This window comes from Empidonax traillii, unplaced genomic scaffold, assembly GCF_003031625.1.
Source record: "Empidonax traillii isolate 1590-97213 ecotype Southwest subspecies unplaced genomic scaffold, ASM303162v1 scaffold752:size306384, whole genome shotgun sequence".
Classification (NCBI taxonomy): Eukaryota; Metazoa; Chordata; class Aves; order Passeriformes; family Tyrannidae; genus Empidonax; species Empidonax traillii.
Window position 1 is genome coordinate 84,286 of NW_020955945.1, and position 27,892 is coordinate 112,177.

Consider the following 27,892-nt stretch of genomic DNA (forward strand, 5'->3'; position numbering starts at 1 on the left):
CTGGGAACTTGTTTTTTCTTTCTATTAAACATTCAGATCATCTCCTATCCAGATGATCCTAGAATGTTTTCAAGTATTACCAGATATTACAAGTTAGTAACATGGCTTTTTAGTTATTCTTGCAGTGAGCAGCACAAATCTTGTACATCAGGATACACAATTGCAGGAAGAGAGAGAAAATTATTTAGAAACCTTTTTACAAGTATGGTGCCTTGCAAGAAAGAGCTGGAGGGTATTCCCTGACATAAGGAGGCTGGAACAACCGCTTAATGGGTGAGGCATCCCAGGATCCCTGTTCAGCTTCTCTATAGATTTCCTTTGCATTTGTGGGAAGGCTTGGCTCCCAGCCTCACCATCAACTAATCTGCAGAAACGATCAGATGGGAGTTAAATTAAATTGCATTAAATTGAGATGAAAGAGAATTCATTTGCATTTCTTCCTACTGGCCCTCGAGTGCGAACATGCAGACGCGCACGCCACCCCCACACAGCCAGCAGACACAAGGTAACTTGCTAGAACAAAGCAGTGTTCTTCTTACTTCCTTTATTTCCCTTGCCTTTCTCCTTGACAGTCCTAGTTGTTCCTTTGAACCACCTCCACTCTGGTTCCTTCTCCTTCCCTTTCCTCCTTTGAAGGAGCAAGACACATAATGTTTGAGAATGGATTTTTATCCTAAGAATAAACCATTAGCAAAAGAATCTTTTGCTCTGTTTACCTCCCTTCTCTTCTGCACTAAATCCAGTCACTTTCCTTGTGCTGAGACGGGCTAGAGGTTTGTCCAGCTTGTCCGTTTTCCCTCCCTCTTGGAGAGGCATGTTTGAGCAGAGAGCTGACAGTGAGGAAGCAAAGCCACCAAACAGAAATATTTCTTTGCAATTATGGAGATTTGTTTTTTCTCTCCTCTGCCACCCAAAACATGGCCCCCACTGAGGCAACCCTGGGCTTCTGCCCCTCATGGCCCATCAGTACCCTCAGGAATAACCCTGCTCTTCCTGTCACTCATCCTCCCTCAGTGACAATGCTGAGGTAAGGGACATTAACCCACACGGCTTTACACACTGGCACAAGCAGCCAGGCTAGGATTCTCATTGAAAAGCCAAGAGGGAGATTGAGTCACCTGTCTTCCTGGTGTGACAGATCACACAGGCTGTAAGCTCATACCCTCTGCTTTTCCTCCAAAGACTGACAACAACCCATTGCAGAGCAGCCTAGAGGCTGCCAGGTAGAGCACACTTCCCAGCAGCAAGATGGGTTCAAATCAGGCTACTCCAGTACAGAGAATTACATATTGGTCTTTCCCTGCCCACTGTAGAGACTATAATAGCTCCAGTAATGAAGAAGAAACATACCTCAAAGGGACCTTGGTTTCTGTTGCAATGCTTATTTACATGCTCTATTATGCAACTAATTAAACCAAAAGAAAAACCCAACATCATTGAAGTTGTGTTCTTTAAAAAAAGCAGCAGCTGTTACTGGATGTTGCAATCAGTTTCCTCCACTACAAGAGTGTTAAGCAAAATCCGAGTATAGTACCCTGCACTCCCTGGGGGCAAGAAGTGAAGTGACTTATTTCTGGATCCCAGCGGATTTGGGAATGAAAAAATGCTGAATCATTCAGCCTTGCCAACACTGGGCATTCACAGAGGCAGAAGAGCTGAGTCCTGCAGAGCTCTGGTTGTGAGTTCAGAGCACCTACAATGAGCAAGACTCCTCAAGTTTGGTATTTTAAAGCTGGGGATCCACTCGCTAGTGTCTACGCTGGGTAATCACACCTGTTTGCATATCCTGCTTTTCCCTGTACCTTGAGTTCTTCCTCTGTAAAACATGTGGATGATCATATCCACATCTTAGTGGAAAGTTACAATAATATAGAATCATAAGGTTATGGACCATAAGGCACTGACATCAGTGGCAGAGCCTATGCAAGTACACAAGACACTTGGCTTTTTCCAAGCAGAAGGTTAGATTGAGATAACTTTTTTTCAGCACAAACCCCCCCCACTTTTTTCTTTGACTTCAGTGATTTCTCTTAAGAGACAATGACTACTGAAAATCACAATTTTTTCTATCATCAGTCCCTGGCAACTTGTTACAACAGACAGTTCCTCAGAGAGGTTGTGAAGTCTCCATTCTTGGGGAAATCAAAACCAAATTGGATGTGGACCTGAGCAACCAAGTCTAGCTGACTCCTCCTGCTTTGAGGAGGAGCTTGAACCAGATATTTCCAGAAGTCCCTTTAAACTTCAACTATGCCACAATCCTGTGCTGCTCTGACAATTTCCAGGAGCACAAAGGGGCACCTGAGATAGACCTTAAAGTGTTAATTCATCCAGGAGGCAAGAATCTTCTCTGCTATCTTGAGAGTGAGAGAAATCAATTTATAAGACATTATTGTACTTAAAATCAGTGCATCATAACTGCACCATCTCCCTCAGAAAGCAGAACAGGTATGGCTGATATTTCTATTGAATATAAAACAGTCTGTATTTAAAAATGTGTCATCAACAGAGTAGGATTATTGTAACATCTGGAAAAAGCTGCAAACATTTACCAAATCTTTCCATTTCACTATTTGTTCTTTCCAGTCTGGTTTGGTCATAGACAAACACTCTCCAGAAACTCACTGTCCATGGACAGTCATGGCAGAACTCTACACTCTCAGTTCCCACACTGGATGGAGAGCCAAGTCTCTCTGCTTTTACCTGCACCATACTTAGGTGTCAGTAAGGGAACTCTTGGTCTCCACATACTCAAGTGCTGCTTTTTTAACAGCCAGGACACTTTCTGCTGTACCAAATTTCTTTTCATAATCCAGGTAGCGTTTGAAGAAGAATTTCATCTTCTTTGGTGCCAAGCTCAGGTGTATGACCCTCTCAAAGATGTCCCTGCAAGAAACCAAAGTGATTCAGATCGCTGTGTCAGTGACAGCACTCAATACAAGCCTTGTACCCTGTCTTTTAACAACCAGAAAGTCAGGGGAAATATTCGATCTGCTGTGAAGTGCTCATGATTGACGAAAGAGATTCCTGACAATTGGCCAAAATCTCAAAGTAGAAGCTTTCTATTTGCTTGCAGAACTCTAAAGCTGCTGGTCAACTTAAGCAAAGATCCATCCACTGTATTGGACCCTGCATTTATTAAGTAGATGTGGAAAATTACTTCCTTTTGTCAACTCTCAGAAAACAGAAAAAAAAAGCTACAAGATATAAAAGCACTTGGTCTCACCCTTCAGATACAAGGAAATTCCTCCAGAGGGACAGATGAACCTCAGTGCAAGGCCTCTAGTTTCTGTAATGCAGGCCACTACTCACAAATCAGACTCCCTCTGTCTATGGAACTCTTTGGAGTCTCCTCAGTCCCAGCAAGGACTTTCTCTGGGTGATAAAGATTCTTTTTTGCTCTGCTCTGGGAAGCCCTGTACAACCTCACACTGCAGGACACCTCTGCTCTTTTTGGGTGTCCCTCCGGGCACTGTGTTCCGCCCCTTCCCAGCCTGGTGCACCACAACTCACCGTACTTCCTTCTGGCTGCCGTGTTTGATCATGATGTCCATGTAGATGGACCAAATGTCTGTCCGCTTGGGATAGCTGCTGAGGGTGCTCTCAAAGAGGGCCTTGGCGTGCTCTGTGTCCTCAAAACGGAACTCCAGCTGTGCAAACCTTGAAATGACATCCACATCTGGAACAAGTAATGACATGTTAGGGTATCACAGCAGCTCTCTCCATATGAACAAACACAAGTGATAAAAACACGAAATAGGGCAAGCACAGAGACAGAACCATCTCTACCCAGAGACAAAAGGCTCTGTTGTAAACAGGTTCTGGACTAAGGTGGGATCAAAGTGGGAGAGAGAAGGGCCAAAGTTCACTTCCAATTTCAGCTCTCTGCAGGACAGGTTTGTTCTTACACTCAAAATGCATCACACAGCATCTATGGGCAGCCCCACAAACCCAGAACTAGATCAAGTGAACAGCCATAAAACTCAAAGTTGCCTTTGCTCTGGGTGCTTTGCTTTTGTGTATCACAGCAAATTCTATTATAGGTGGATTTAGCATTGACATCCAGCTTGGTGTTTCCCCTCCTGAGAGACACGGGCAGCATGTTCAGCATCAACCGGTTGCACTTCTCACTTATTACAAGTGCTGTCACAGGCAGAGATATCCAGAGAGCAGACCATCTCCTGGAGACCTGTCACCATTAAGATCCACATTAAGGATGGAGCAGAGTGCTTACGTTCTTTGGTGGGCAAAGCCTTGAGAGCACGCTCCAAAAGCCTGTGTGTAGCCTCAGTCTGGCCTTGCTTCAAGAGGAACGAGGCATAGTTCAGCCACACGGATTTCTCCTGATGAAAACGCTTCAGCATCGTGTGGTACAATTCTTCTGCTTGCTGGAAGGGCAGAGTTGGGTTAGATCACACAGATTCATAACTAAGACTTGTAGCTTTAAAACTCTTACTCTTAGGCCAGGTATCTCCAAACACTTATGACAGAAAAGCATCAATGCATCCTTGTCCACTGTCAATCCTAACTATTAATTCCAGTTAGGAACAGGATAGGCCTAACATCTGCCAGCTGGAAGACTACACAGCCAGCATTCATAGATTACTGGCGTGACTGAACGGGATACGTGCCTGCACTATCTTACCTTGTACTTCTCAGAATTGGCATAGATGTCACACAGATGCTGGAAGACTTTCAGAGGTTCATTGTACTGGACAGCTCTCTCAAAGACCTTCATCAATGTCTCCTCAGTACCATACATGTTCTCCAAGTTCAGCAGAGCTACCCAGACATTCAGCTTCTCCTGTTCTTCCCTTAAAGCAGAAACGAACAAGAATATTTAGCCTTTGCCAGTGTTCACCAGGTTTTTGCAAACCACCCTACGTACACTCATTGACTTGTAGGCTGCCTCCAGGACAAAGAAAGAGGACGTACTGCTCCCTGAAACACCACTTTTGGAATAGAGCACAGCAGTTGTTTCACACTGCAGTTTTTGATCACTGTTGTTTGTAATTAAAAACCACAAGGATGATTCAAGAAAGCACAATATACTTAATCATGCAGTACAGATGACTTAAGGTGCAGCCCTATAGCAAAAGGGACAAGAGTTCCCAGTTTGCTTCATGTTTTGATTTAAGGACAACATCACAAAGCATTATGCTCTTCCAAACCCTTCTGACTGCTCAGAAAGATGTCTGTGTACCCAGTAACACCTTCGGGAGTTACTGTGCTCGAGAGCTGCAGCAGGTCAGCTCTAGGCCAGCTGTGGTGACTCAGACCAGACCTTCAAAGGGCCAGCTGACGACTGCTAACATTTAATCCTCCTGAGCTCAGTGAAACAGACTCTGCCACTCTACATGTACTACCAGATACTACCAGTGTTCTTTCACAACTACCCCATCACAAGCCCCATTATTACCTGAAAGAGATTGTCTTAAGTGCTCTCTCTGCTACAGCTCTGGCCTTCTCAATCTCTGTAGCCTGGAGGTGGAAAGCCATGTACTGCAGCCAGAGGATGGAACTGTTGGGACTGCTCAGCACCAGGCGGTCAAAGTCATCTGCTGACTGGGGCTGTCGACTGGGGTCCATCAGAGCTGCCTCTACTTTGCAAAGCTCCTTCTCCTTCTTCTGCTTCTCTAGCTCCTTCTCCTTCTTTGTTTTCTTCTTTAACTGAAAGAGCAAAACAGGAGGACTGAGGCAGTGCAGGCACTTCAGTGGGGAATAGGCAGGCCTCAAGTATGTCCAAGGATAGGCAGTTTCCTCAGGAAGAGATGAAGCCAATTGCTTAAGAGAAGAAGAAAATGGTACACACCCTCCACCCCTCCATACACTGTTCACACTTCAAGGAAGACCAGCAGTAAATGAAATGCCTTTTCTTTTAATGAAATACACTGAGGGACCAAATACTTTGCTAGTCTGGCAGTCCCAGCTGCAGGATTCACACTTCCCTCTCATTCTTCCATCTTTACCATCCAGGCCAATACTCACCACTATCCTTCACTCCATAAAAATCCAGGATACATGGGGAGAATCTGTGCAAGACTGGGCCATGGTGCTGAATCACTAGGGTGACTCAGATTTAAACTGGGAACTGACAGTGTCATAGTTCTCTGCCTTGTTACCTTGGGCAACAGAGCATCAGCCATGCATGGCCTTCACAGAGGTGAGTTTTGAAGGACAGGGGAAATCCTGAAGAGCAAATGTTAAAGCAGGAGCTGGTTTCTGATTTTTCTGAATTGCTTACACTGGAAACCTCTTCTAGAGGTTAGAGCATAAAAGAAGATTTTTCTGGTATTTTTTTCTAAATAAGAGGACTATAATTTGAAAGGTCATTCATCTCCACGTTTTCCTGTACATTTACAACACTCCAGAAAGTAAAAAACAGAGCTGGCATCAAATACAAAAAAATTTTACTTTCACAAAAACATCTGTTTGACTTTAAATACTTTTTTTTTTTAACATGTCAATGTGAGAAGCCCTATATTTCATGCAGCCATGCTATAATAGGGCCTTCTCTGCTTCCAAGATACCTGCTACTAACTCCAGTGTTCAGAGTAGTTAAACAAGTTCTGTGTCAGCTGTCAGAGACGTTCCCTTGGGTTAGAAGGCTTTGCTATGGGGCAGAAAGACATGCAAATGCTAAAACATCACATTGCAGCCACGATTTGGTGTCTCCTATGCAGACAACACTAGAATACAGTACCTTGGACTGCGGATCCTCCTCCTCCTCACTCTCTGAGCTCTCTTCCTTCTGATTCAGCAAAGGTATATCCATTGCATTCATATCCTCATCCCACGTGAAGCCCACGGAAACCTGCAGCCTGGGAGCTTCACCAGGTTTCCTTATCTGTTTGTAGGAACACAGAAAACGCCCTGAGTTTTAATTTTAAGTTTTTACACTGAGATCAGACAACTGCTCTTCACTTGTGGCATCTCTCTGTCCAGTACTATTTACTTCTTAAACTTGCAAGCAGCCCACTAGCAAAAACATTACCTCTGTGGTCACCTTTGCTGTAATTTAAACTCAATCCATCTCAAGCCATTTTCATATTGTATCACTCCTTTCTGCAGCAATGATACTTACTGTCATCTAAGGCAGAACTGACACATCTCAACAGGGCTAGAAAATCATTTCAGGCTCCTCCAAACTTCTCACCTTAGATTTCTTTTTAGCTGCCTCTTCCTCCTGGTCATCCTCATCCTCCTCACGGTAATATACCTCAATTCCACTGTCATTTTCATCTGCTGGGCAGATCTTCCTTTTTTTTGGCTTCGCCTCCTGCAACACGGGGAAATGAATGGATGGTGGAGAGCAACATCTGTGATGATCTTAAAGGCAATTCTGATCACTAAGTAAAGAACCTGACAGCAGAAAGAGGGCAATGCCCCAGCAGAACATGTTCCACTATCCTCTCACGTAACAGAGACAGCAGAGAATAAACCCACACTCACCTACATAAGGGTGTCAAGACCAAAATGACATGCCACACAGGCAGCATAAGTGGGCTGCCACCTCAGCTCCCACCCAAAAAGAACAGTTTCTGATCTTTGCTAATCTCCAATGCACTTTAATTTTTTTTCCCCAGTCTGTATAATTTCTCAGCCTCATCCCAGTGGATCTTCCTAGTTCCTTCAGTATTTGAACCAAAGAAGTCCTTTAGCATGTCCTGTGCAATCACATTCATACCTGCCCACTTTCAGAGTTTCCTCTTCTCCTTTTTGTCTTCAGCTTAGGCTCTTCACTTTTTTCCTTATCATCTGCCTCTCTTTTGTCCTCCTCTGCACCATATTGTGGTAGGCCTAGAGATTCAGGCAAGACGCTTGGCATCCCAGTGTCCTCGGGCAGGAGAGAAAGCTCAATATGTTTTTCTTTTCCATTTACACTGTGGTTCATTGACAGGAGTAGCAGGACCAAAGAAGAAAAAAATCAGAGCACTTACAATGACTGCAAGTATCTGAAATTCTTTCATACCTTCCTGTCTTTTATCCTCCCTTTTTCCAGCCCCTCCTCTTCCATTGTCTCCTTTCTATTAATTCATGGTCCCTTTTAAAGAACATTGGACCTACCCAAGCACTTTAGCAGTGAGCAGCTTTCCTTCAGGCAGGTATTTTTCATATAAGGAGTGCTTCTGTACAAAGTAAGGGGAAACATTCTGGAACAGGATTCGGCCCAGAACAGAAGTGGACAAGCTGAGAAGAGGAAGAAAACAAAAAATAAATATTCCACAGGGGAAAATAAGGTGCAGTGATTGTATTTGCGGCACCACTTCTTCTGTATAGTGTCACACAAACTTTCCCTGCTTTAATTTCATAGGCTCAAGAAAGTATCAATGACATCTTGACTTCCAGGAGGAAATTCATTTTGCGATATCACATTATGCCAGAGACCACATCCAAACAAGATTCCACAACTGTACATTCAAATTAAGTTCTCCGAGACACATCACCTGCTAGAATAATATTCTTAGGCGACTCACCCAAAGAATACACCTGATGGAGTGATTGATTTGACATAGCCTCTCACTAGCTGGCCTTTTTTAACATCCTTAATACACGTTATTTCAACATCTTCCACTTTGCTGTAGATCTTTGGATTTAGCCTGAAGGAAAGGAGAGGTTAGAAGCTACAGCACTTTCCTGAATAATTGACACTGCTTTGGATATCAAAAAATAGATCAGTATTAACAACAGCTAGTACTCTCCGGAAAACATTCTGGAACGGAGACACCCTTCAGTTTATTCAAATGTACTAATGGACTACCTGCATCTCTGCCAAGATATACACAGCACTATGGAATACACATACTGCTGCAGACAAAGCCAAACAGATCAGCCTGGCTTCCTCTGACAATAGGAAAATGAGAAGGGTAAAATGCTGTCTGAAATTCTGCACATCATTTGCTTGTTTTTTGCCCTACTTATTTCTAAGATACTTCATTCCACATGGTTTACATATTTTTGTTCAACAAGGAAGACAAAGCAAGAGGCTCAGTTTTAAGCAATATTTAGGGCTAAGTCTGCTATGTAATCAAAATGGTTAAAATGCAGCTGAACACTGAAGCATAACATGTTTGTATTGCAAATTCAATGGCAGAACTTTCCCTTTCTTCCCAAATAAACAAACAAGATACGTCAGGCCTAGGAACTATGATAAACAGAAATTAAATCTGAATCCACTTGAGCAGCTCTGCATTGAGTGTCAGACACTTCCATGTTTGCTGATACAGAAAAGTTGTTCTGAAGTAGGAACAAGTATCATCCTTTAAAAAAAAAACGTAGTCCTTGTCCTTTTAACACCTTACACTGATGTGCCCAAACCAATAGTTACTCTATTTCACTATCCTTTTCCTCCTTAGTAGGAGACCAACAGATTAGAGGGATGACACATACCGGGATTGCCGGAGAGATAACTGGATTTTGCCATTCTTGTTAGACAGGATGTAACACCTGCATGGGAGAGTAAGGGCAGAATACAAAGTTTTTTAACCCATTAAAAAAAGCCACAGGTAAGAAATAGATTTTTTCACTAGCAGAATGCAGCTCTAGAGGAAACAAAGCATTCTGTTCCTTTGAGCACTTGCTGTCTAATGTAAACCAGCATGACACAACAGTTCATAAAACCAGCCAAAGGGCTTTTTGAAACATGTACTTGCTTTACCCAGTCTCTATTGCTAACACAAAAGATTGTTACATCTGAATCACTTGGCCTGTTGCACTCTCCAGTATTCCCAAAAAAGTCTGTGAAATAGGGAAATGCAATTACTTGTGCATTACAAATGTAAAGACAACTGAATTGCCAAACAGGCAATTCAAGGCAGAGCTGGGATATCTGACTTCCCTCAGTCCCATCAGCACCTTAGCTAAGAAAGAAGCTACTCTCAAAAAGACAGCCCAAGAAGGGAGCTGAAAAGGAGCTTCTTCATAAATGTGAAGTACAAGACTTTCACCCAAACATATATAAGGCAAGTCAGCATTACTTCTTAGCCACAGACTGGACCTTACAGTCTGGCATCATTTAATGGCAGTGGAAAGCCTCTCTCCAAAGGGGGATATTTCTAAGCTTTAAAGCCTGAGGGAAGAAGAAAGAGAATTACTGACCTGACAATCTTCCCAACTTTGAAGTTACCCAAAGGATCCTCTGTGTAAGTATCATTCAGGTGAAAGATGCTGACTTTGCCAGTCTTGCCACCTGGCAGTGCAATGGTCAAACCGATGTGTGGAGTCACCTTTGCTACCATGCCTACGGTGATGGTGCCCTGCTCCAGTGACTGAATTCCTGGAAAAAGTGAAGGAGGGAGAAGGCTTCATAATACTTGAAAATATGAAGCAGCAGGAGTAATAAGTCAATGAAGCTAATTTTAGTCTTAGTCACATACCAAACCCACCAGCTTTTGGCAAGGTGCAGTCTATGAAATCTCTCAGTTCACAGCAACATTTGCCTTGGTAGTCAAAACTAGGCCAACCCTAGTTGCACAATTCCAAGATCCAGAATAACTGTCAAATGTTGACAAATGTACCATCTCGTGTCTGAGATCAGAATATGTTTACAAGGGTTCAGAGAAGGGCTTCAGTCTGAGATAGTAAGAAAGTGATTCTTTAGTCTAAAGGTCTGACCTCTCTTGTCTTACACACTGTTACATTTAGGTCAGGGCCCCAGGGGTTAGTTCTGTTCTACAAGGAGGTACAGCTTGGCTCTGGAGTGTAACATCTTCACCTGAGGGCCCACCCCTGAGTAAAGCATTGTATGTGGTGGGGTCCTGCTGTTAATGCTCCACAATACCTGTGAGTGACAAGCAGAGGTTTGTTTCTGTGATATCTGTTCCAGTCACTGTAGCTGATATTGCCTGGCCAAGTTTAAAGCTCTTTTCTGGATGTTTTAAGACCTGAAAGAAAAGACATATTTCCACTTATTTCCAGAATATGAGCTTTGTACAACTCTTGATGGGTGTTTGTTCTATAAACCTTTACATTTTCTATACACATCTTAGATGTGCACATTTGACTGATAGCTCAGCATTGCTCCAACGGCTCTGCTACCCTGAGACAAACCAGTTACAGGCACAGTACTCACTTGTCAGTGAGGGGCAGCGATGCCTAAAGGGCAGAGCACTGGGTTATGAGTTCACATGGATGTCAGAAGTGTTTGTAGTCATTACTTGTGGCCACGTGCACAGAAAAAAAAAAAAATAGTGTAGCTCACCCATAACAGCCTCTTACCTTGGTGTTCATAGACAGCAGCAGATGGGGAACCCTTCCTCGAATGTCAGGGGAGACTTCTACCTCCAGCCAATTTTTGAGGGTGTTATACTAAGAAGACACAAAATAACCAGAGAGGACAGCATGATACCTTGGGGGAAAAAAGACACCTTTCCTGGCAGAAATTTCTCAGAAATTTTTAAGGCTAGAAAGAATTATTCCAGCCTTGGCTTTTGCACCAAGCAAAAATGGTGATCTGGATTCTACTCTTACAAGCAAAACACTGCTGTGGTTTACAGGCAAGTGCACCCAGGGGATCAGCAGTGAGTGCAGTTTGTGGCAGACTCAAAGGCCATTTCGCTCAAGTGCAAGGTGGGAAGCAACTGCTGGCAACAAACAGGCATGTCGAACAGGATGAGTCAGCTTGATTCCATCAAGTACTGAACATTTTGACTTCTTTCTCCTACCTTCCCTGTAAGACACTGCACTTGGTATGGGCCATTCTCATAGTTACTAACAGTGTCAGTGTTTAGGTCTGAGCTAAGGCCCCTGACCCACACTTGCTGCCTCCCCCAGCACACTTCCTAAGAAGACTCTGACCTCACCTTTTTTACAAAACAGGTGACTGTTTGTCCCACACTGTAGAGTTCAAGTTTCTTGCAGGCACTGTCTTCTTTAAGATTCAGCATTGCCGTGACTTCCCCTTCTTTTTCACTGTTTGCAAAAAAGGAAAGAGGACATCAGTGACACAGCTTTGGTCCTAATGAAGAAGATGGAAGTTAGACGCCTGCAAGATTATGGTGAACCAGTACCATGACAATGTCTTTCAATGACATTCATCCCCATTCCCTCCCCGCTGCATCTTTCTGCAAGGAATTAATTCTTCCCTGGCCATAACAAGGAATCTTTCTGAGATGAGTAGACACGATAAAGTCCAGATTCTTAGAACCTGAAGTCAGAAGGACATTCACAGAAATCACATGCTAAAAGAGCACGTGTGCTAGGAGAACACAACTCCCAGACCCGACTTAGTGTGAAAGAGAGAGTAAGAGGCCTTGCCTCACTGCATACACGTGGAGGTCCCTGCTCATGGCCAGCTCCTTCATAAATGGAAGGCACAAGGGAGGCAACCTCCAAGGATATAAAGTCTGCGAAGCATCTGCAGACACACAGAGGCCAACACTTACCTTGGTCGAATGCTGAGCTCTGGAATGGATTGAGTGAAGTGTGGATGGGTGATGGGCAGGTACCTAAAGAAGAGGAAAAGGATCAGAGTTTCTCATGCTCTCCCCAGGCCCCAGGCACCCACATTTAATCCCTCTGCACTGTCAAGAAAACCCAGGTGCAAGCCCTCTAAAACTCACAGAGCCTTCCAGTTACAGTTCTTCCTAGTATTATTTCAATGGCAATTTAAGTAACCAAAATACTCCAGCAAATTTAGCTAGAATTTAGACATCTTTTTTCCTTGCAACTTATACTCAAGATAAATACAGTAACGCAAGTAGAAAGATAAATCACTGAAACCTGAATCTGGGATGAAATATAATAGCAGATTTCCTCAGGCCTCAACTATTCCAGCAAAGGCAGCTGTACCAGCATCTGCTGACTGAGGGAATGGCCTAAAAGATCTGAAATGAGTAACTGTTTCACCCCTTGCTTTGCCCCAGAAGCGATATCATGGACACTTTTTCCCACCTGTGAGTATTCACTTCTCTGCCTCCAATGACTCGAGCAGTCACCTTCTGTCCAGCTCTCAGGGTAAACGTTGGAAAAGAGCCTATGGGCACTTCATCCAGAATCCGGGATGCATGGATTGAACCTGTCAGCTTGTCATCGATAGCAACTGTAACATGGGTTGGTTTGACAGATTTCACGGTCCCAGTAACAATATCCCCCGGGGAAAGCGAGTGTTTCACAGCAGGAAGCATCTCTTCTAATACTGTCTCAGATTCATTCCGGACCCTCACAAAAACATTCTTCTTTGCTGAGCCTTGCACTGCTAACAAGACCCCGTGGTCATTCTCTTTCACCGCTCTTAAGGTCGCAGAGATAGTTTGTCCCACCTTCAGTTTTTCCGAGTCAAAGCGGAAGGTGTCGTTGAAGTGAGAGGGGATGGGCACAGCTGCCAGCTGGCCTGTTCCCAACAGAGACACCAGGGCGAACTGTTCTGTGATGTGCTGCACGACGGCAGAGTGCTGGGAGTTCTCTCTGAGCCGCTAGGCAGAAATGGAGATAGTCACTTCTCCTGCTGAGATTTTGATTCCCTCCCCCCTCTCTCCCACAGTTCTAAAAGAGGAAACAACCCCCCTCGAAATTTATTAATCATGTAGAGTTTGCCAGGCAAACAGAAACACACAGATCCAAAAATTGAACACATACTTGCTTGGGTTTCTGCTTTAACAGCTCTTCCCGAAGAGAAACATACACCTCGGATGTGGGGGCATCCACGTGAAGAACCAATGCCTTCATTTTCTTACCAGGGACAACATTTTTTTCTATAGATGAGAATAAGAGATTAGATCCTGGTGACAGAGAATTCTGACCAACTGAGATAGCAGCACATGACAAACAGGAAGAGTTTAATTCCTGGAGACCAAAAACTGCTTAATTACTACAGTATCTGAGTTAAAAAGTCAACTTAGTACCAAATGTATAATAAGTTTCTTTAAGAAAAGATTCTTCCAACATTAATGGCAATGAGAAAAAAAAAGGGAGTTTTTATTTGGAAAAAAGTCTGATGCTTTCATGGAAAAACTAAATTGATTTTATGAAGATACAACTCTGAAATAATGCAGACAAGGCTGACTAAAAACAAATTCAAGATAATATAGGTTTTGAAAAAGATTTTCCCAACATTTGCATGAAACTATCCTTAGTCTATCCGTTGTTAAGCTAAAAAAAAAAAAAAAAAAACTAAACAAAAAAAACCAGAAAACTCATCTGAACACAGAATTGCTATTACTCCTGCTGAAGTTAGCAGTTTATCTTGCTTTCACTGGTATATTCATTACCTCAGCATGTACTTGTTTGGTTCTGCACAATATGACACTTCTCTGCTTTAATTTCTGAATTGCAAAAATACTGAAATTGCAGTCATGTTTTAAAGTCACATAGATTTTCAGAGAAATTGGCAGCACTTTCAGATAGAGCATGCAAGGAATATCATTCCAAAGCAAGAAGGAAAAAAAACCAAGAAAGCTGGAGCTTGTGTTAATACTTTGTCTATATACAGTATGGTTCAACTAAGAGCTCGGAGCACAAACTAGACTTTACAAGGTGCCCAAAATATGAGGCTGGATTGACAGAGGCACGGGTAGGTTTATATTATATTTTCTGAATCACACAAATGGGTTGGCAAGAACATTAGGAAACTAAACTACTCTTCAAGGCCATCCATGCTCTGATCAGATTCCTCCCATGTTAGTTCCCCATCAGCACAACTCATTTCAGGACAGAGGTTTTAAAGTACAAGACTGAAAACCAGCACAAGGGAAGGAAAGACCCTCACCTCCCACATGGTAGCGAGTGGCAGTTACAGTCAACCCTGAGACACAGCTGCCACTGAACAGTGCCGAGCCATCCTCCCTTACATCCTGCACGACCAGCTGCAGCTCCTTCCCAGGCACCAACTCACAAAGGCCTTGGGCCAGGCTGGACTCCCCTAAATAAAGCGAAGAAAAAGCGGGAAGTCAGTTTTCCCTATATTATTTCTTTGCAAAACAAAGGCAATCCTCCACATTTACTCAATGGTGCATGAACAAGCATCCGTATCCACCTTCATAAGGGAAAACAAAGTTTAGGCTCCTGAATCTGTAGAAATACAAAGTCAATTCTAAGAGTTAATCAAAGTAGAAACACTTTTTTGACAATAAGAATCTGATAACTTTGGAGAGAACGTTTCCAGTCTTATAGAAACACTGGCACACAACATTGCATATAGAAGAAGGTGAAAGCAAAGTGGATTAATACTAAAAACACAAACCAGACCTGCCACTTCACAACTATAGGAAACAAAACATTAAAAAACACTGGATATAAGAAGAATCTAAAAAGGCAAAGTCAGAATTTGATAAAATCAACTGCAATACCTCCAGTGTACATAACACTAGAAAAACAGCATGTGAGAAAAACTTTGCTGGAGGACCTGTAAAACAAGTAGGCAAATCTATCTGAACACTCATGCTCATGTGAGTACTGGGTTTGGGTTATCACAAGCACTTGAGTGCCTTCAACTTTCTAGTTAAGCAGATCCTGGCGAAGGCTCAGGGCAGAAAACTTCCTCTGTGCAAATATCAACAAAAAAAAAAACCAACTTGAGGATCACAGCATGCACAAATGCACATTTCTGTACTATAGGAACAGCAGGAACAGTCCCTGACTGCAGTAAAAAGTCCTTCACTGTCACAGTTTAAAAAACACTGGTAGAAGAAGGTAGAAATGGTAATTTCTCATCAGTTATGAGTTACCAGCATACAAATAATATATCATTAGTTGTCAATGATTCCTCCTCATTTTGATAGACAAAGCTAGTTCTATTTGCTTAAACACAGTAAGAGCACCTGCTACTTGCTGTGTGTAATAGGCAAGGAAGGAAATTCTTCTTAAAACAAAGCCTTCTTTATTATTTTAGCACTCCAAAAGCATCCTTCACTTTATGTAGATGTACTATTCTTCAGAAAGCACTAGGGGAAAAAACTCATTACCATCAGACAGATAACTTGCCCAGCCTTTCTAATGTCATAGCTAGTTACACTGATACACTGACTTGGGTCCTTTCACCACTTTTCAGTACAGAAAATTGGTATGATGTCCATGCTCGTTCCTATATCTATCCAGGCACCAGTACTATTTTTATTAAACTAAGTAATTAGCAGGGGTAGGTCTCAAATGCCTGTTTCTAAAACATGAGTTTGCACACATTGAGAGCCTCCCATATTGCTTATAATCATTCCCTTTTCAGGCATGTGGGGAAATTCACGTTTGGGCATTGAGCAGCCTGTTTTGCTTCACTGGTGCTTTGCAGCAAGGTACTCGGGCACATAGAAATAAACTCCTGGACATTCCTGAGTCACTCTTCCGCTTACTTAAAAAAACAAAACCAAAACCACAACAAAACCATATGCTTCCACCTCTATTGGCACATGAGAGAAGTTTCACAGCTTGCTCAATATCCATAAGCTCTTTAGAGTTCAACATCTGACAGATGACCAGAAAAATCAGGTCTGCAGGTTAAGGGTCTTAAAATACAAGAGCAGAGACAACTAAAAATTAACCACTGCCAGTTTCAAAATAAACAAGTCTGGAGAAAGGTTTTGGTTCACAGAACATCCAGTCTTATCCTGGCCTTCCTTATTACCAGCTCCATGCCCTTCATGGAACCCATCCTTCTGTACCATTCTATCTCCCTTTCTCTTCTGGTATATGGACCTCACAGTGTATCTATCTATCTATCCCCTTATTTTAATTAGCTAAGCTTCAACCCAAAATCAATGCAAGAGACCTAGCAAACTTCAGAGAAAAGAGCAGCTTCTTTGGCTTGTTTCAGCTGTACTTCCAAAGAGCCCATTGTTAATGGCTGACACTGCACACACATCCTTTTTCTAATAAGCTGCTCTTGGAAGTGAAGTCTTTGCTTGAACTGACTTTTCTTTCACTTGAAAGAAAATAGTTTTCCCTTCTTATTCCTTTAGAGCCCCTTTTTTTTGACATGATCCCCTTTAGCAAAACGTGTAATCTTTTACCTCTTTTCAACAAGTCCCTGATTTCTTTCAGCTCATTGAAATATTGATTCAGGAGGGCAAAGCTCTCTGCAGCAGAATCACCCGAGCTGCACTCTGACACCTTCAGATTGAGGAGCACACGCTGCTTCTCCTCATCAGTGCTCATCACCTTCGCAATGACAGTCTGTCCCACCACAAAGTGGTCCTTGGTGTCTGTCACAAACTTGTCACTCATGCTCTGTGCAAAGGAAACAAAGGACAAAGGTTACTGAGCACAACTGCTACCTATCAACCACATACAGTGCTATTCAGAAGGGTTTGAGTTAAAACTTCATGAAAATGCATAAGAGAAATTAACACAGACTAACAAAGCCCCATCAATTAAATTAACTACTGAAATCATGTGATATCCTTGTTGAAACTTAAGTTCACCTGAATGAAGCCCTTTGTTTCACTTTGGAAATGAATTAAATGAATTAAACCTAAAACTTTTCATCCTACAGAAGAAAGCTGTGCAAATGCAGGGTCTGCAACACAATTGTTCCCTCCCTTGCTAAAAGCCATGTTTCAAGCAGCCTGATCACACACGTTGCTTACTGAAGTGAAATCATTGCTTACCACTTTGGGTGCCAGTCCTGTCACACCAAAAGGGAACTCCACAAACACTCCAAAGGGCATCACATTCCTCACATAACCAGTCAACAGCATGCCAGGCTGGATTTCAGAGAAGCTTCTCACAACTTGCTCCTCCTGTACAGCAGAAATCACTGCAGACTTTCTGCTCAAGATCTGAACAACCAATTAAGAAAAATGAGAAAAGATGAATGAAAGGAGCATGATGCCAAGCAAATCTCTTGGTGCTGCTAACCATTGGGCTAGAGCACTTGTTGCAACCTACAGAATACAGGAGCTCTAAGTGTGGCAATTTCAATTTCTGTCTTGATCTCTCCACACAAAAATTTAGCAACTGATAACGTTGCTCACCACTGAAGACACATGCTCCACATAGCAGAAATATCAACTTCCCAATATTTCAATTCTGATTTTTGGTATAAGAACAGCAACCTTTGCTAAGGTTGTGATAAGATTAACAGCCCAGAAGCTGGCTAGGAAAATCAGCCAATTCACAACCAAGTCCTGGTTCTAAAGGCATTTTAGCAGCAGATGAGCCTCACTTTTAACACAAGTTATAATGACTCTTTGAAGTATCACTAGCTTGACAGGCACTTTTACTTCAACACACTAACTGGTGTATCTTGTGTTTGTTGCAGATACCCTGGATTCCTGGTAGATACCTCCTTCCCCCCACTTTGACTGGTTCAGGTGGCAAAGGATACAATGTGCTCTCCCTTGTCACTTAGGCACATAACTCTGGGCAGGACATCTCCCTCTTGAAGACAGTGCCACAGGAGCTTGGAGGTAGCAACAAAGTCAGAGAGGTGCTGCGTGGGGATCCAGGCAACCATATTGTCTTCGTCTTCTAAGATAGAAACTTCTAACCCGTTATCTTTCTTCTTCAAGACTTTCACATCAACTATCTGAAAAGAGAACAATACAGCAATATAAATTTCCAAGTGTTTTTAAATCATCTCTTTTGATGCACAAGGTACCAAATGCTGTGCTGCAGGGGCTCTGACATGGTCTCCCAGGTATATATGAGAAATTCTCACATCAACAGGGCTGAGCCTAAAAAATATTCCAACATTAACACTAAAATAAAAACTAATTCTCAGCTCCCAGGAAAATATAGAGCTAGAAACATTCTCCTGGTTGTGACTTTTCATTTGAAGAGTGAAAGGAATAATGTAATCTAGAACTGTCCTGTTCCTGCATTAACAGTATCTGCAGGGAGTTGGAAACTGTTCATTGCAAAGACAACAAGGAAGTGTTTCAAAACATTTCTCTGATGTTGTCTTTTTCCAGGGAGCAAAAGCAGCAGCATCCAGAAAAAAACATGAAAACTCCACCTAGGAGTAGGAGCACTAATTGGTACATCTAGAAGGACTGTCCTGGGGCTCTTTTATCCTGACCTCTGAAACCAGAGATATGCTTTTTGATCCAGGAGGCCAACCACACAATAAGAAATGCATGTTTAATGCTACTTCCTGACCACCATCAACTTTCTTTGAAGTAAAGTTGTTCACAGTGATACCAAATCATACGGAAACTGAGTAGGAAAAGGTAAAAAAGGAATCAGTCATTGAATTCAATACCTCTCCTATTTGATATTTCATTTCCTGGTTTTCCTTTGAAGTATATTCCCTTTTGTCTTCGGGGCCAGACTTGCTTGATAACCTGAAGGACAACAAGAGTCTTTCCTGCTGGGGCTCACATTTTAAGACTATTACTTTAACAACCTGCAGAAAAAAAAAAAAAGAAAAAAAAAGGTAAAGCAGAAGTTTAATTGAGGTGACCCCTCCTCCTCAGTGTGCTACCACCTACAGAATGAGACAGGAAAATACATACACAGCACACTTTCCTCTCACACCTAAGGATAGTAGGCCAGTGACTACAACTTAACAGGTTCAACCAGCGACTAAAGTCCTTCTGATCACACAGACAGAAAACGGAAGTACACAATCATTAAATGACTTGCTACAAGTATGTAGCAGCTCTGTTGCAGAGTTGAAAATAAAATTCAGACCTCTGGATCTGCAGTCAGAAATCCTGACTAAAAAATTGCCTTCCTCCTTAGCCAGCCAAGAAACAGCAGGATGAAAGACAAGCAAAAGCACCAGAAAAAAATAATGAAGACGGCTGAGATCGCTGTAAGCTTGTCCACAACAAAGACCAGGACTTGGTGAACAATATGGTTCCCAAAGTGCCTGGGATTTGAAACCAACAGGGAAAGCAGAATAATGCAGAGGCAGAAAATGTCATAACTATGATTCTGTAGTTGAGTTTTAACTTCCTTAGAAGAAACTGCAGCCTAGAACCCCAAAACTTCTACTGAGATTTAAGTAACTCAAGCATGTATAGTCCCTACATCCCATACCATGCTGCCTCCCACATATTAGAACAGAGAGACCAGAAAAAAAGGCAAGCCTATGACTTACTCGAAGAAGAGCTGCCCTTTTTACAGCCTAATCTGCTAAAATGGAGCACGATTGGGTAGTTAAGTGAAGGGACAAACATCTCTTGGTGTAGCTGGTTCCTCGGGGAAAAACCCGCATTGGAAAAACTAAACTGCAGATTTCCATTTTGCATTCAAACACACAGCACGCCATAGGCACATTAATTACCTGGCCTTCATAGAAGACTTTATCTGGACAAGATATGGGTTCTGTGCTCAGCTCATTCTTGGGTACCAGACCTTTGACATCATTATAGAACTTCACAATGCAGCCAAACTCCCTTGCACACACCACAAAGCCATGTGTGATCAGACCTGGTTTTGCATCTTCATAATTTGTGAGGACTGGAAGGTTTGACTGGATAAGACTTTTCTTTAGAGTAAGGATCAGCTTCTTTCCTGCAGGATTGCACTCTAGCACCTACAAGAATGGAGTACAAAAAGGTTCAAAAAGCATGTCTGTCCTTGCCTGATCAATCCAGCTGTTAAATACTCAGAACAGAAGAGTGCAAAGCAGCTAAAGATCCTGTCTGGTAGCTCTTACCCGACACTTGACTTCATCTCCTATGTTGTACTTCTTCTCAGGCTGCTTCAGGATCACATCAGCAAGATGGATGGATGGCACAAGTCCTTTAATACCATCAGCTACTTTCACCTGCATCCCAAAGGGTTTCAGAGAAAGCACTTTGCCCTAGAGCCCAAAACAGAGGAAACAATCAGTAAATTCAGCATGAAAAACAGACTCTGCACAAGTAGGCAACAGCCAAGACACTACACTACCTACTGTCACCAAATCTAACAAAAAAAAAGGTAATCTTAGACCAACTTACACTTCACTCAACCAATCTGACCCATTAACTTTTATACACTCTGGTTGTTGTACAGCCTCTTCTCCTGAAACATAGGCTACTTCTGCAAAATTCATAATGACTCTGGAAAACTAGAACTGTTTCCACAGACATATCCAACACAGCCATGACTCAGACACAAGAATGATCCTGAGTAACTTTCTGCCCATCAGCTGATTGTGAGGGTTCATAAATGAACTTTTACTTGGAGTGCAAGGTGAGGTTTAGTTTCTTTCACTCAAGTCTTTCTAAAAAGATATTCATGACCATAAATAAATGACTGACCATGGCTAAAATTTGATTGCCTCAGCCACATCATGAATAAGAACCTGAACAAATTGTGGAAAAGTATTGCATTCCATTAATTAAGTCCTGCAAGGAAAGGTTTTTCTCATTTTCATCTCACTAGTCTGCACTGTAAGTTGAACATACATATTATGCAGAAGAAATGCTCATTAGCTACATCACTGTCCTCAGCCTAATGGCCACACAGTACTGAATAAGTCCTTCAGAAACTCACTTGCACCACATCACCTGTGTGGATATCCTGGTATTGCAGAAACCGTGCTTCAATAACCTGACTAGGAAAGAGACACAAAGAGAAGACCAATCAGTCAACTTGAAGCAAATCAAGGATAAGACAAGATAGTCCCCTCTTTGACTTGTCCCAAATATCCATTATTCAACACACTACCCAGTGCTCTACAACTCCAAAGTGCTTTACTCCAACTGACCTATCTCCCAAAATAGCTCTCTGGAGATAAAGTTCAGGGAGGTTCACCCAGCTCCATTCCAGGTGACAGTCACACAGGTATAGCCCCATGAAAGGAGAACCCATCATCTGCTTTGCTTAAAGGCACACAGAGGGAGAAGCCCTCTAAGAGGGAGGAGCCAAATGAGCTGAAAGATCAAGATTCGATTTCCTGTTCAGCCATAGTCTTCTGAGTTGATCTTGGCAGAAGTAATTTAGCCTCCCTGTGCCTCAGCTCACCAACTATATAGATGGTGCCACAACTCCAAAGAGTATGGGGAAGATATGTGCCTACACAACCTAATGTGACACAGAGATACAAGTCAAAACCCCCAAAGGGCAAGTTCCAGTCCAGCAAAGCAATGTAACATTTTCCACTCTCAACCATACCCTTCAACCAATTTTCTGTAACAGTCCTTGATACTTACTTCTTCAGAGATACAATACACATCTCATCCATCAGGCTGTAGTCAATGATTCGACATTTGTGTTTACATCCAGCCTTAAATGCCCCAGGTTTGAAGGATTTTCTGTTCTTTGAAAGATGCTTCAACTAGAAACAAAGAAATTGCAAGTTAATTTTTGGAAAGTGGAAGCACTTATACAGATTTTAGGTTGAAGTGGTAGCATTTGACAAATTTGTTCCTCTAACATTGTCTTTGTGCAGCAGGTTTTACCAGCTCTTCCACAACAGCCCTCGTACATTCCAATTCGAACAAGGGGGGATGTATGATTCGACAAATATCTTCCACAATACCTTCACTTGTTTGTATTGCCTCACAAAAAGCATATGGGTAGGTTTTATTTTCTACTAACCTGCTTTCCCAAGAGGCTTAGATAGATATGGAGGCCTCACCCCAGCAGCCTGGTACTTACCCGTGCAAACGCAAGAGTGCCATCATCGAGCTCAAAGAGGGCTCCAAACTGCTTGTAGAAAGCTTTCACTGTGGACTCCTCCACCACGGCCCCCAAGCGGTCACTGGAGAGCTGGTTGGGGGATCCCCCGGGGTGGAGGAAGGCCGGGCGCAGCGTGAGCCGCACCGCCTTGGAGCCGGGGTGCACAGACAGGACACAGGCCTTCACCTGGGACAAGATGGTGTGTTCATTACACACGGGTTTGCAAGCAAAACAGGAGAAAGGCACATCTCTCATGCTTTCAAACATTCTGCTTGGTACCTGAACTCTTCGTTCACCCATTAGCATTTTTTAGTACTAAACCAAGTCATCATTTCAGCTCCAACAGCTTTACTGAGGGGGGATTTTTTGCTTTTTGTCTGTTGTTTACAGACTAGTCTGGTATCAATGCAGGGAGAGGAACATGACCACGCAGGTTGTGTTTCTATCCCTTGCAAGTCTCTCAGGCTTTCTAAATAAGTCTTCCAGTAACCCAGGAATGGCTTTGCTCTTCACAGCTCTGAAGCAGCCCTGACAGTAATTCAAGTAAAAGGTGGCAAAGAGAGCTATCAGTAGTAAGATTACAGAGATAATTCCACAGAAATGTTGGAGAAGGTAGGAGATGGTATAAGCAACATACCAACTCCAGCCATCCTCCACCCTCCTTACCACTTGATCTGGAGAATAGTTCATGGATTTCTCTGGGTCCATGTGCATGAAATCCACAATGCCAGTGAAGTAACACAGAAATGTCAGTTTCATTCCGAACGGGGTCACCTAGGAAGTGGAAGGAAAAGGTGTCAAAGTAAATTTGCACTCACGTTTTCATGCAGCACAAACAGAGAGCAGTTCACACATTTCAGGAAAAGGCACTCTTGGTGTTAATCAACAAGCACATCATAAGAGGCAGGAAAACTGCTAAAAATTCTGCTTTGAACACTATGTCGCAAAAACAATCCTTTAATTTTTTGATAATGCTGTGTGTACCACGAAAACTACTGCTATGCTGTTGAATACTGTACCTAGGAAAGGCCAGAGAAGCACACAAAAAGGATCCTGTTCTGCTTCAAGCTTCATCACCAGCTTCAGACTGAAGCCTTTATACTTATGGCATCACAACCAGAAGAGAGATCAGGCCTCAGGTGATTGTGGTGGAGGGAGTGTCTAGCAGGTAACATTTTCTGCTAATGTTAAGAGCCCAAACAGAATTGTTCCACTCCATAAACTTGTCTCTGTTTCACCTGCCTCCTGCCTTCAACAAGGCTCAAAAGAAACCCAAACCAGAGCTTACCTTCTGCACTCGAGCTTTCACCACCAGCCCTGGCAGTAAGTTAGAGAGCGCCCAGTTCTGTTTCTCTGTGGCGAGGGATGCAGCAACCTCTGACCGATCAATGGACAAACGGACCACTCTGCCCTCGTTCTTCACTTCCACGATGACACAGGTCAGGTTCTGGCCTATTTTCAAGTCAGGCCCTACAAAGACAAGTCACAGCATAAAACCTCCACCAGGAACACTCAGGGATTCCCTTCCACTCTTCCCAAAGCTTTTTCAGAGTTCCCTCTATTTTAAAAGGTTACAACTCCTCTCAATCTAAGTGAAGTTTACCGCCAGCAGGGAGGGATGGGCTTGGAACACTGATGTGGTCTGTAAGAACCCAGACTGAAGCACAAAGGCTTGTTGCAGACCAGCCACAGAACAGCTATTTTCAGCGACCTGCAAAGACTCCACCTTGACCCAATCCCACTAACACTACAGACGTAACACACTTTAATTCCTGTAATTCTCCACCTCTATTTTAACCCCAGCAGATCCTCCTGCACTCCTTTTTACCTCTCTTAAGTGCTTTGATGTAATTTTTGGCTTTCTCATGAGGAAGGAAAGCATGAGTCCCACTGACTCCAATATCTATGAGGTAGCCATGGTCTTCCACGCTAGATACAGAGCCAGAGAGCAGCTGTTGGGAGGGAAGCAATGCAACTTAGTAACATGACAAAATAGCTGAGTCTTCAAAGAACACATATCTGGTAAGAGATCCCCCCTTAAGTACTCACTTGTTTTATATGTACAGAAAATGGAGTTTTCCAGAGCAGCAGAAAGAACACTACATTCTTTCTTACTACACAGTTCATCTGGCAGTGAGGTCTCAACTCTACCCTTATCCAACTATGCATGTATGAAGCTCACAAACCAGCAGGAAAAAAAATTGTGATGCTCAAAAATAGCAGGTGCTCTAATTGCAGGCACATGCCTACAGTCATACAGGTGCAAACACAAAACCTAAACAACCAAGCACCTCTGCAAGGCACGTTAAATATCACTCTCCACAAAAATAACAAAGAAACCTACTCAGGAAGAAATCATTAAATAGTTTGTGCATATTGAAACAGAATCAGGTGAACGGATTTCATGAATGACCACCTAAAGATAAGAACCAATACCACTCTCTCCTCTCCACTTCTCTTCCACAGCAGGAACAGCTCCACATGCTGCTCTGATCCCATGCAAGCAAAAACCAAAATGTTCTCCACACACTGAGTAAGAGCCTAGAGGGGCTGTGACAGACCCAGAAAACATACCATGCCTGTTGCTAGTGCTGAGGCGGTCAGGCCCTTATTGACCTTCTTGGGGTCAATTGATAATTTGATGCTGCGACGTCCATCGTCACTTTTCTCAACGCTGGTCACGATGCACCTGACCAGTGTCCCTGGAGAATACATGTCCGGGAGTGAATTCAAGCCCTGCCCAGAAATATAAGAAGGACAGAATTTGTTACTGAAGTAGCTTTTGAAAACAAAATCCCATAGGAAAGTCCTGTTTCTCTGTCAACGCTACAATAAAAAGCAGGGAATGCCACACATGGCAGAATCTCAACAGAGAGGCAGGGATGACACTCTGTTATGTCAGCAAGACTGAGAGGCTTTGCTTAAAAACAAACACCTCAGGAAACATCTCCAAAGCTTACGGTGACACTACTCTCCTCTCCCTCTTTAGCAGAGAAAAACATCACCACCAAAGGGGTAGTGCAGATCCCATAGCCACACCACCTTGGGAAAACTTATGGACTGCTGACACCAGAGACAGGATAACAGATTACTCCATGCTCTTTCTTTCTAGCAATCAGCTATTATCAGGATAATTGCAAAGTTTGCTTGGAAAAGTAGGTTCCAAAACAAGGTCAGTCTATGTTAGCACCATGCAGCAGCACATGGCATGTGCCAACATACAACTAAACTGCAAGGACCATGTTACTCCTCGGGGCCCTGAGAAATTCTTCCACCCTCACATCATTTTCCAGTCGCCTCCCTAACTTCTTCCCATTGTTGCCTACAGCCAGGGACGAGTATTTAGCTTCAGCAGCACAGAGATAACAAAAAATCTCTTCATGTTCAACAGGCTGTTTACAAAGCTCAAGGATTATTTAGCCAAGGCTAAGGGCTGCAGGTGATCAAAATCAAGTCACCTGTGAGACCGGTGACCAGACATCAGGCTCCTGAGCAGGACCTCAGGGTTGGTTCTGAGGAATTGTTAATACTCCTTGGCTTCAGGCACAAATCACAGCCCCAGCCCAAGGTCTCACCTCCGGGAGTTCTCCCTGGGCCACCTGCTGACTCAGCAGTTTGCTGTAGGCGTCGCTGATCTGCGTGATCGGCACAAATCCCGAAAGGCCACTGGGCAAACTGATGACCAGCTCGTAGTCACTGACCTCCTTTATGCACCCAAGCAGCAGCATCTCCTCACAGAGTGCCTGGGAAAGCAGGAAGAATAGCACACTGTGGGCATCTTGGCAAGTCAGTGATAACAGGATGATAAACACGCTCTTGTATTGAATTACTGATACATTTTACGGATTTAGGGGAGGAAGAAAATGCCATTTTTATGCAGTCCAGGAAAGAGATGCACACAAATTCAAACATTTATGCACCAACCTGAATCGTGAGTGGTCCAATATTCACAACATTGTCTTTAGCAGTGGCTGTTTTGTCTGCCTTGAACTTTTTCTGTTTTCCTTGATCCTTTTGGCTCCTTTTTCTTTTCTGGGATTTTTCATCATGGTGAACCTAGCAGTTTATAAGCAGAGAGGGAAAAAATAATAGCAGATAAAGAAACAAACTTTGCACTAAGGCAAAACTCTGCTGCCATGAACAAAACCAGAAGAAAATGCTAGGACTAGAGGAAAAAAGAGAACTGCTTTGTCTGTCTACAAGCGTTACAAAGTATCTTCTTTGGACTGAGGCTGATTATTTATAAAATCATAAATCTTGGGGATGGAAACAAATGATCTGCACTACACTAACACTCTACTAACAGGAGAAAGACCAAATTTACCCTATATCCAGTAACATCACCCTCACAACATAGCACTTTGTGATAAGATGTTTGTGGAAAGTTTAAAAGCTAAAGCCTGGTAGACAATTTTGACTGAAATTTCTCTGTTATCACATTCAACATCCATCAGATGTTAGGGAATCTTTAAGAGATCAGGAGAAAGGTTAATGTCAGCAGTCATCTATTCCTGGGAGTGCCTTCTACAGTTTACTGCAGAAGTAACAGTAGGAAGGATTGCAGGTCAAATTCTGACAGTGGAAGAGCTCTGAGAAGTTAATCAAGAATGTGCAAACAACGTACATCAAACAAATTGTCCCGCTCTAACTCTGGCTTGGATGTTTTTCCCTCTGCAGGTTTTTTCTGGATACCCCCTCGAGGAAAGTTTTCTTCCAAAGATGCCATGCTTGTCCTGCTCCGGAACAAATTATAAAACAGAGATGAAATGTGCAACTTGTTCCTCACAAACACTGAAGAGACATAAGAGTGCACTACCCCCAAGCAAAGGAAGATTCTGGATGTATGCATATACAGATGTACACTTAATGCACCTGTAACCTCACTGTTTCAATCTCTAAACAACACCTTATTTGTCAGGTCGCAATGAACATGTTATTACTACTAATAAACAACAGTATTACTAGTAGCAGCTGTTATTAATTATTACTATAAATAATACTAGTGTTATTACTTATAATGCTTGTACTATTACTTATATTATACTTATATTACTTATACGACTATTATTTGCCAACTATTAGCCAACTATACGACTATTATTAGCCATTAGTAATTCTACAGAAACCAGCGCTGAAACACTATATGCTGTGTGTCAGACATACAAACCCCCTATAAATGTGAAAACACCCCACAAAACTACAGTTCATCAAGGCACGCTTCACCTCAGGGCTCGCCAACCAACATAGGCAGCTCCTCGCGGCCGGCAGCAGAGCCCCGCCGGAGCGGGCAGGGCTGACGCTCTTCCCTGTCCCGGGTGGCTCCCGTGGGAAATCCCGGGCGAGGACAGCAGGAACGGCACCGGGAGCGGGAGGCGCACGCGGCGCACCGAGCGGAAGCGGCGCGCGG

The 27,892-nt window shown here is 42.9% G+C and overlaps 1 protein-coding gene across 2 annotated transcripts; it reads right to left on the minus strand.

Annotated features, from left to right (window-relative positions):
- Nucleotides 1–2,460: 2,460 nt before the first annotated feature.
- PDCD11 (programmed cell death 11) lies at nucleotides 2,461–27,876 on the minus strand. 2 transcript variants are annotated; one of them, XM_027900826.1, is made up of 36 exons: nucleotides 27,792–27,876; nucleotides 27,110–27,221; nucleotides 26,410–26,541; nucleotides 26,061–26,228; nucleotides 25,060–25,221; nucleotides 24,314–24,437; nucleotides 23,774–23,955; nucleotides 23,152–23,259; nucleotides 22,465–22,671; nucleotides 22,017–22,141; nucleotides 21,358–21,418; nucleotides 20,534–20,680; nucleotides 20,159–20,410; nucleotides 19,130–19,273; nucleotides 18,254–18,454; nucleotides 17,535–17,705; nucleotides 16,938–17,154; nucleotides 14,705–14,857; nucleotides 13,581–13,691; nucleotides 12,892–13,414; nucleotides 12,384–12,446; nucleotides 11,802–11,910; nucleotides 11,218–11,307; nucleotides 10,781–10,883; nucleotides 10,099–10,276; nucleotides 9,391–9,447; nucleotides 8,478–8,600; nucleotides 8,068–8,190; nucleotides 7,688–7,883; nucleotides 7,157–7,279; nucleotides 6,704–6,847; nucleotides 5,420–5,670; nucleotides 4,646–4,814; nucleotides 4,235–4,388; nucleotides 3,514–3,679; nucleotides 2,461–2,886 (listed from the first exon to the last, which is right to left on the minus strand). In XM_027900826.1, the coding sequence occupies exons 2-36, from the start codon at nucleotides 27,209–27,211 to the stop codon at nucleotides 2,715–2,717; spliced, it is 5,511 nt and encodes a 1,836-aa protein (XP_027756627.1). In that variant the 5' UTR covers nucleotides 27,212–27,221; nucleotides 27,792–27,876; the 3' UTR covers nucleotides 2,461–2,714. The 2 variants fall into 2 exon arrangements, with proteins under 2 accessions (XP_027756627.1, XP_027756626.1); XM_027900825.1 differs by having other exon boundaries at nucleotides 12,892–13,412; nucleotides 13,576–13,691.
- Nucleotides 27,877–27,892: the final 16 nt, after the last annotated feature.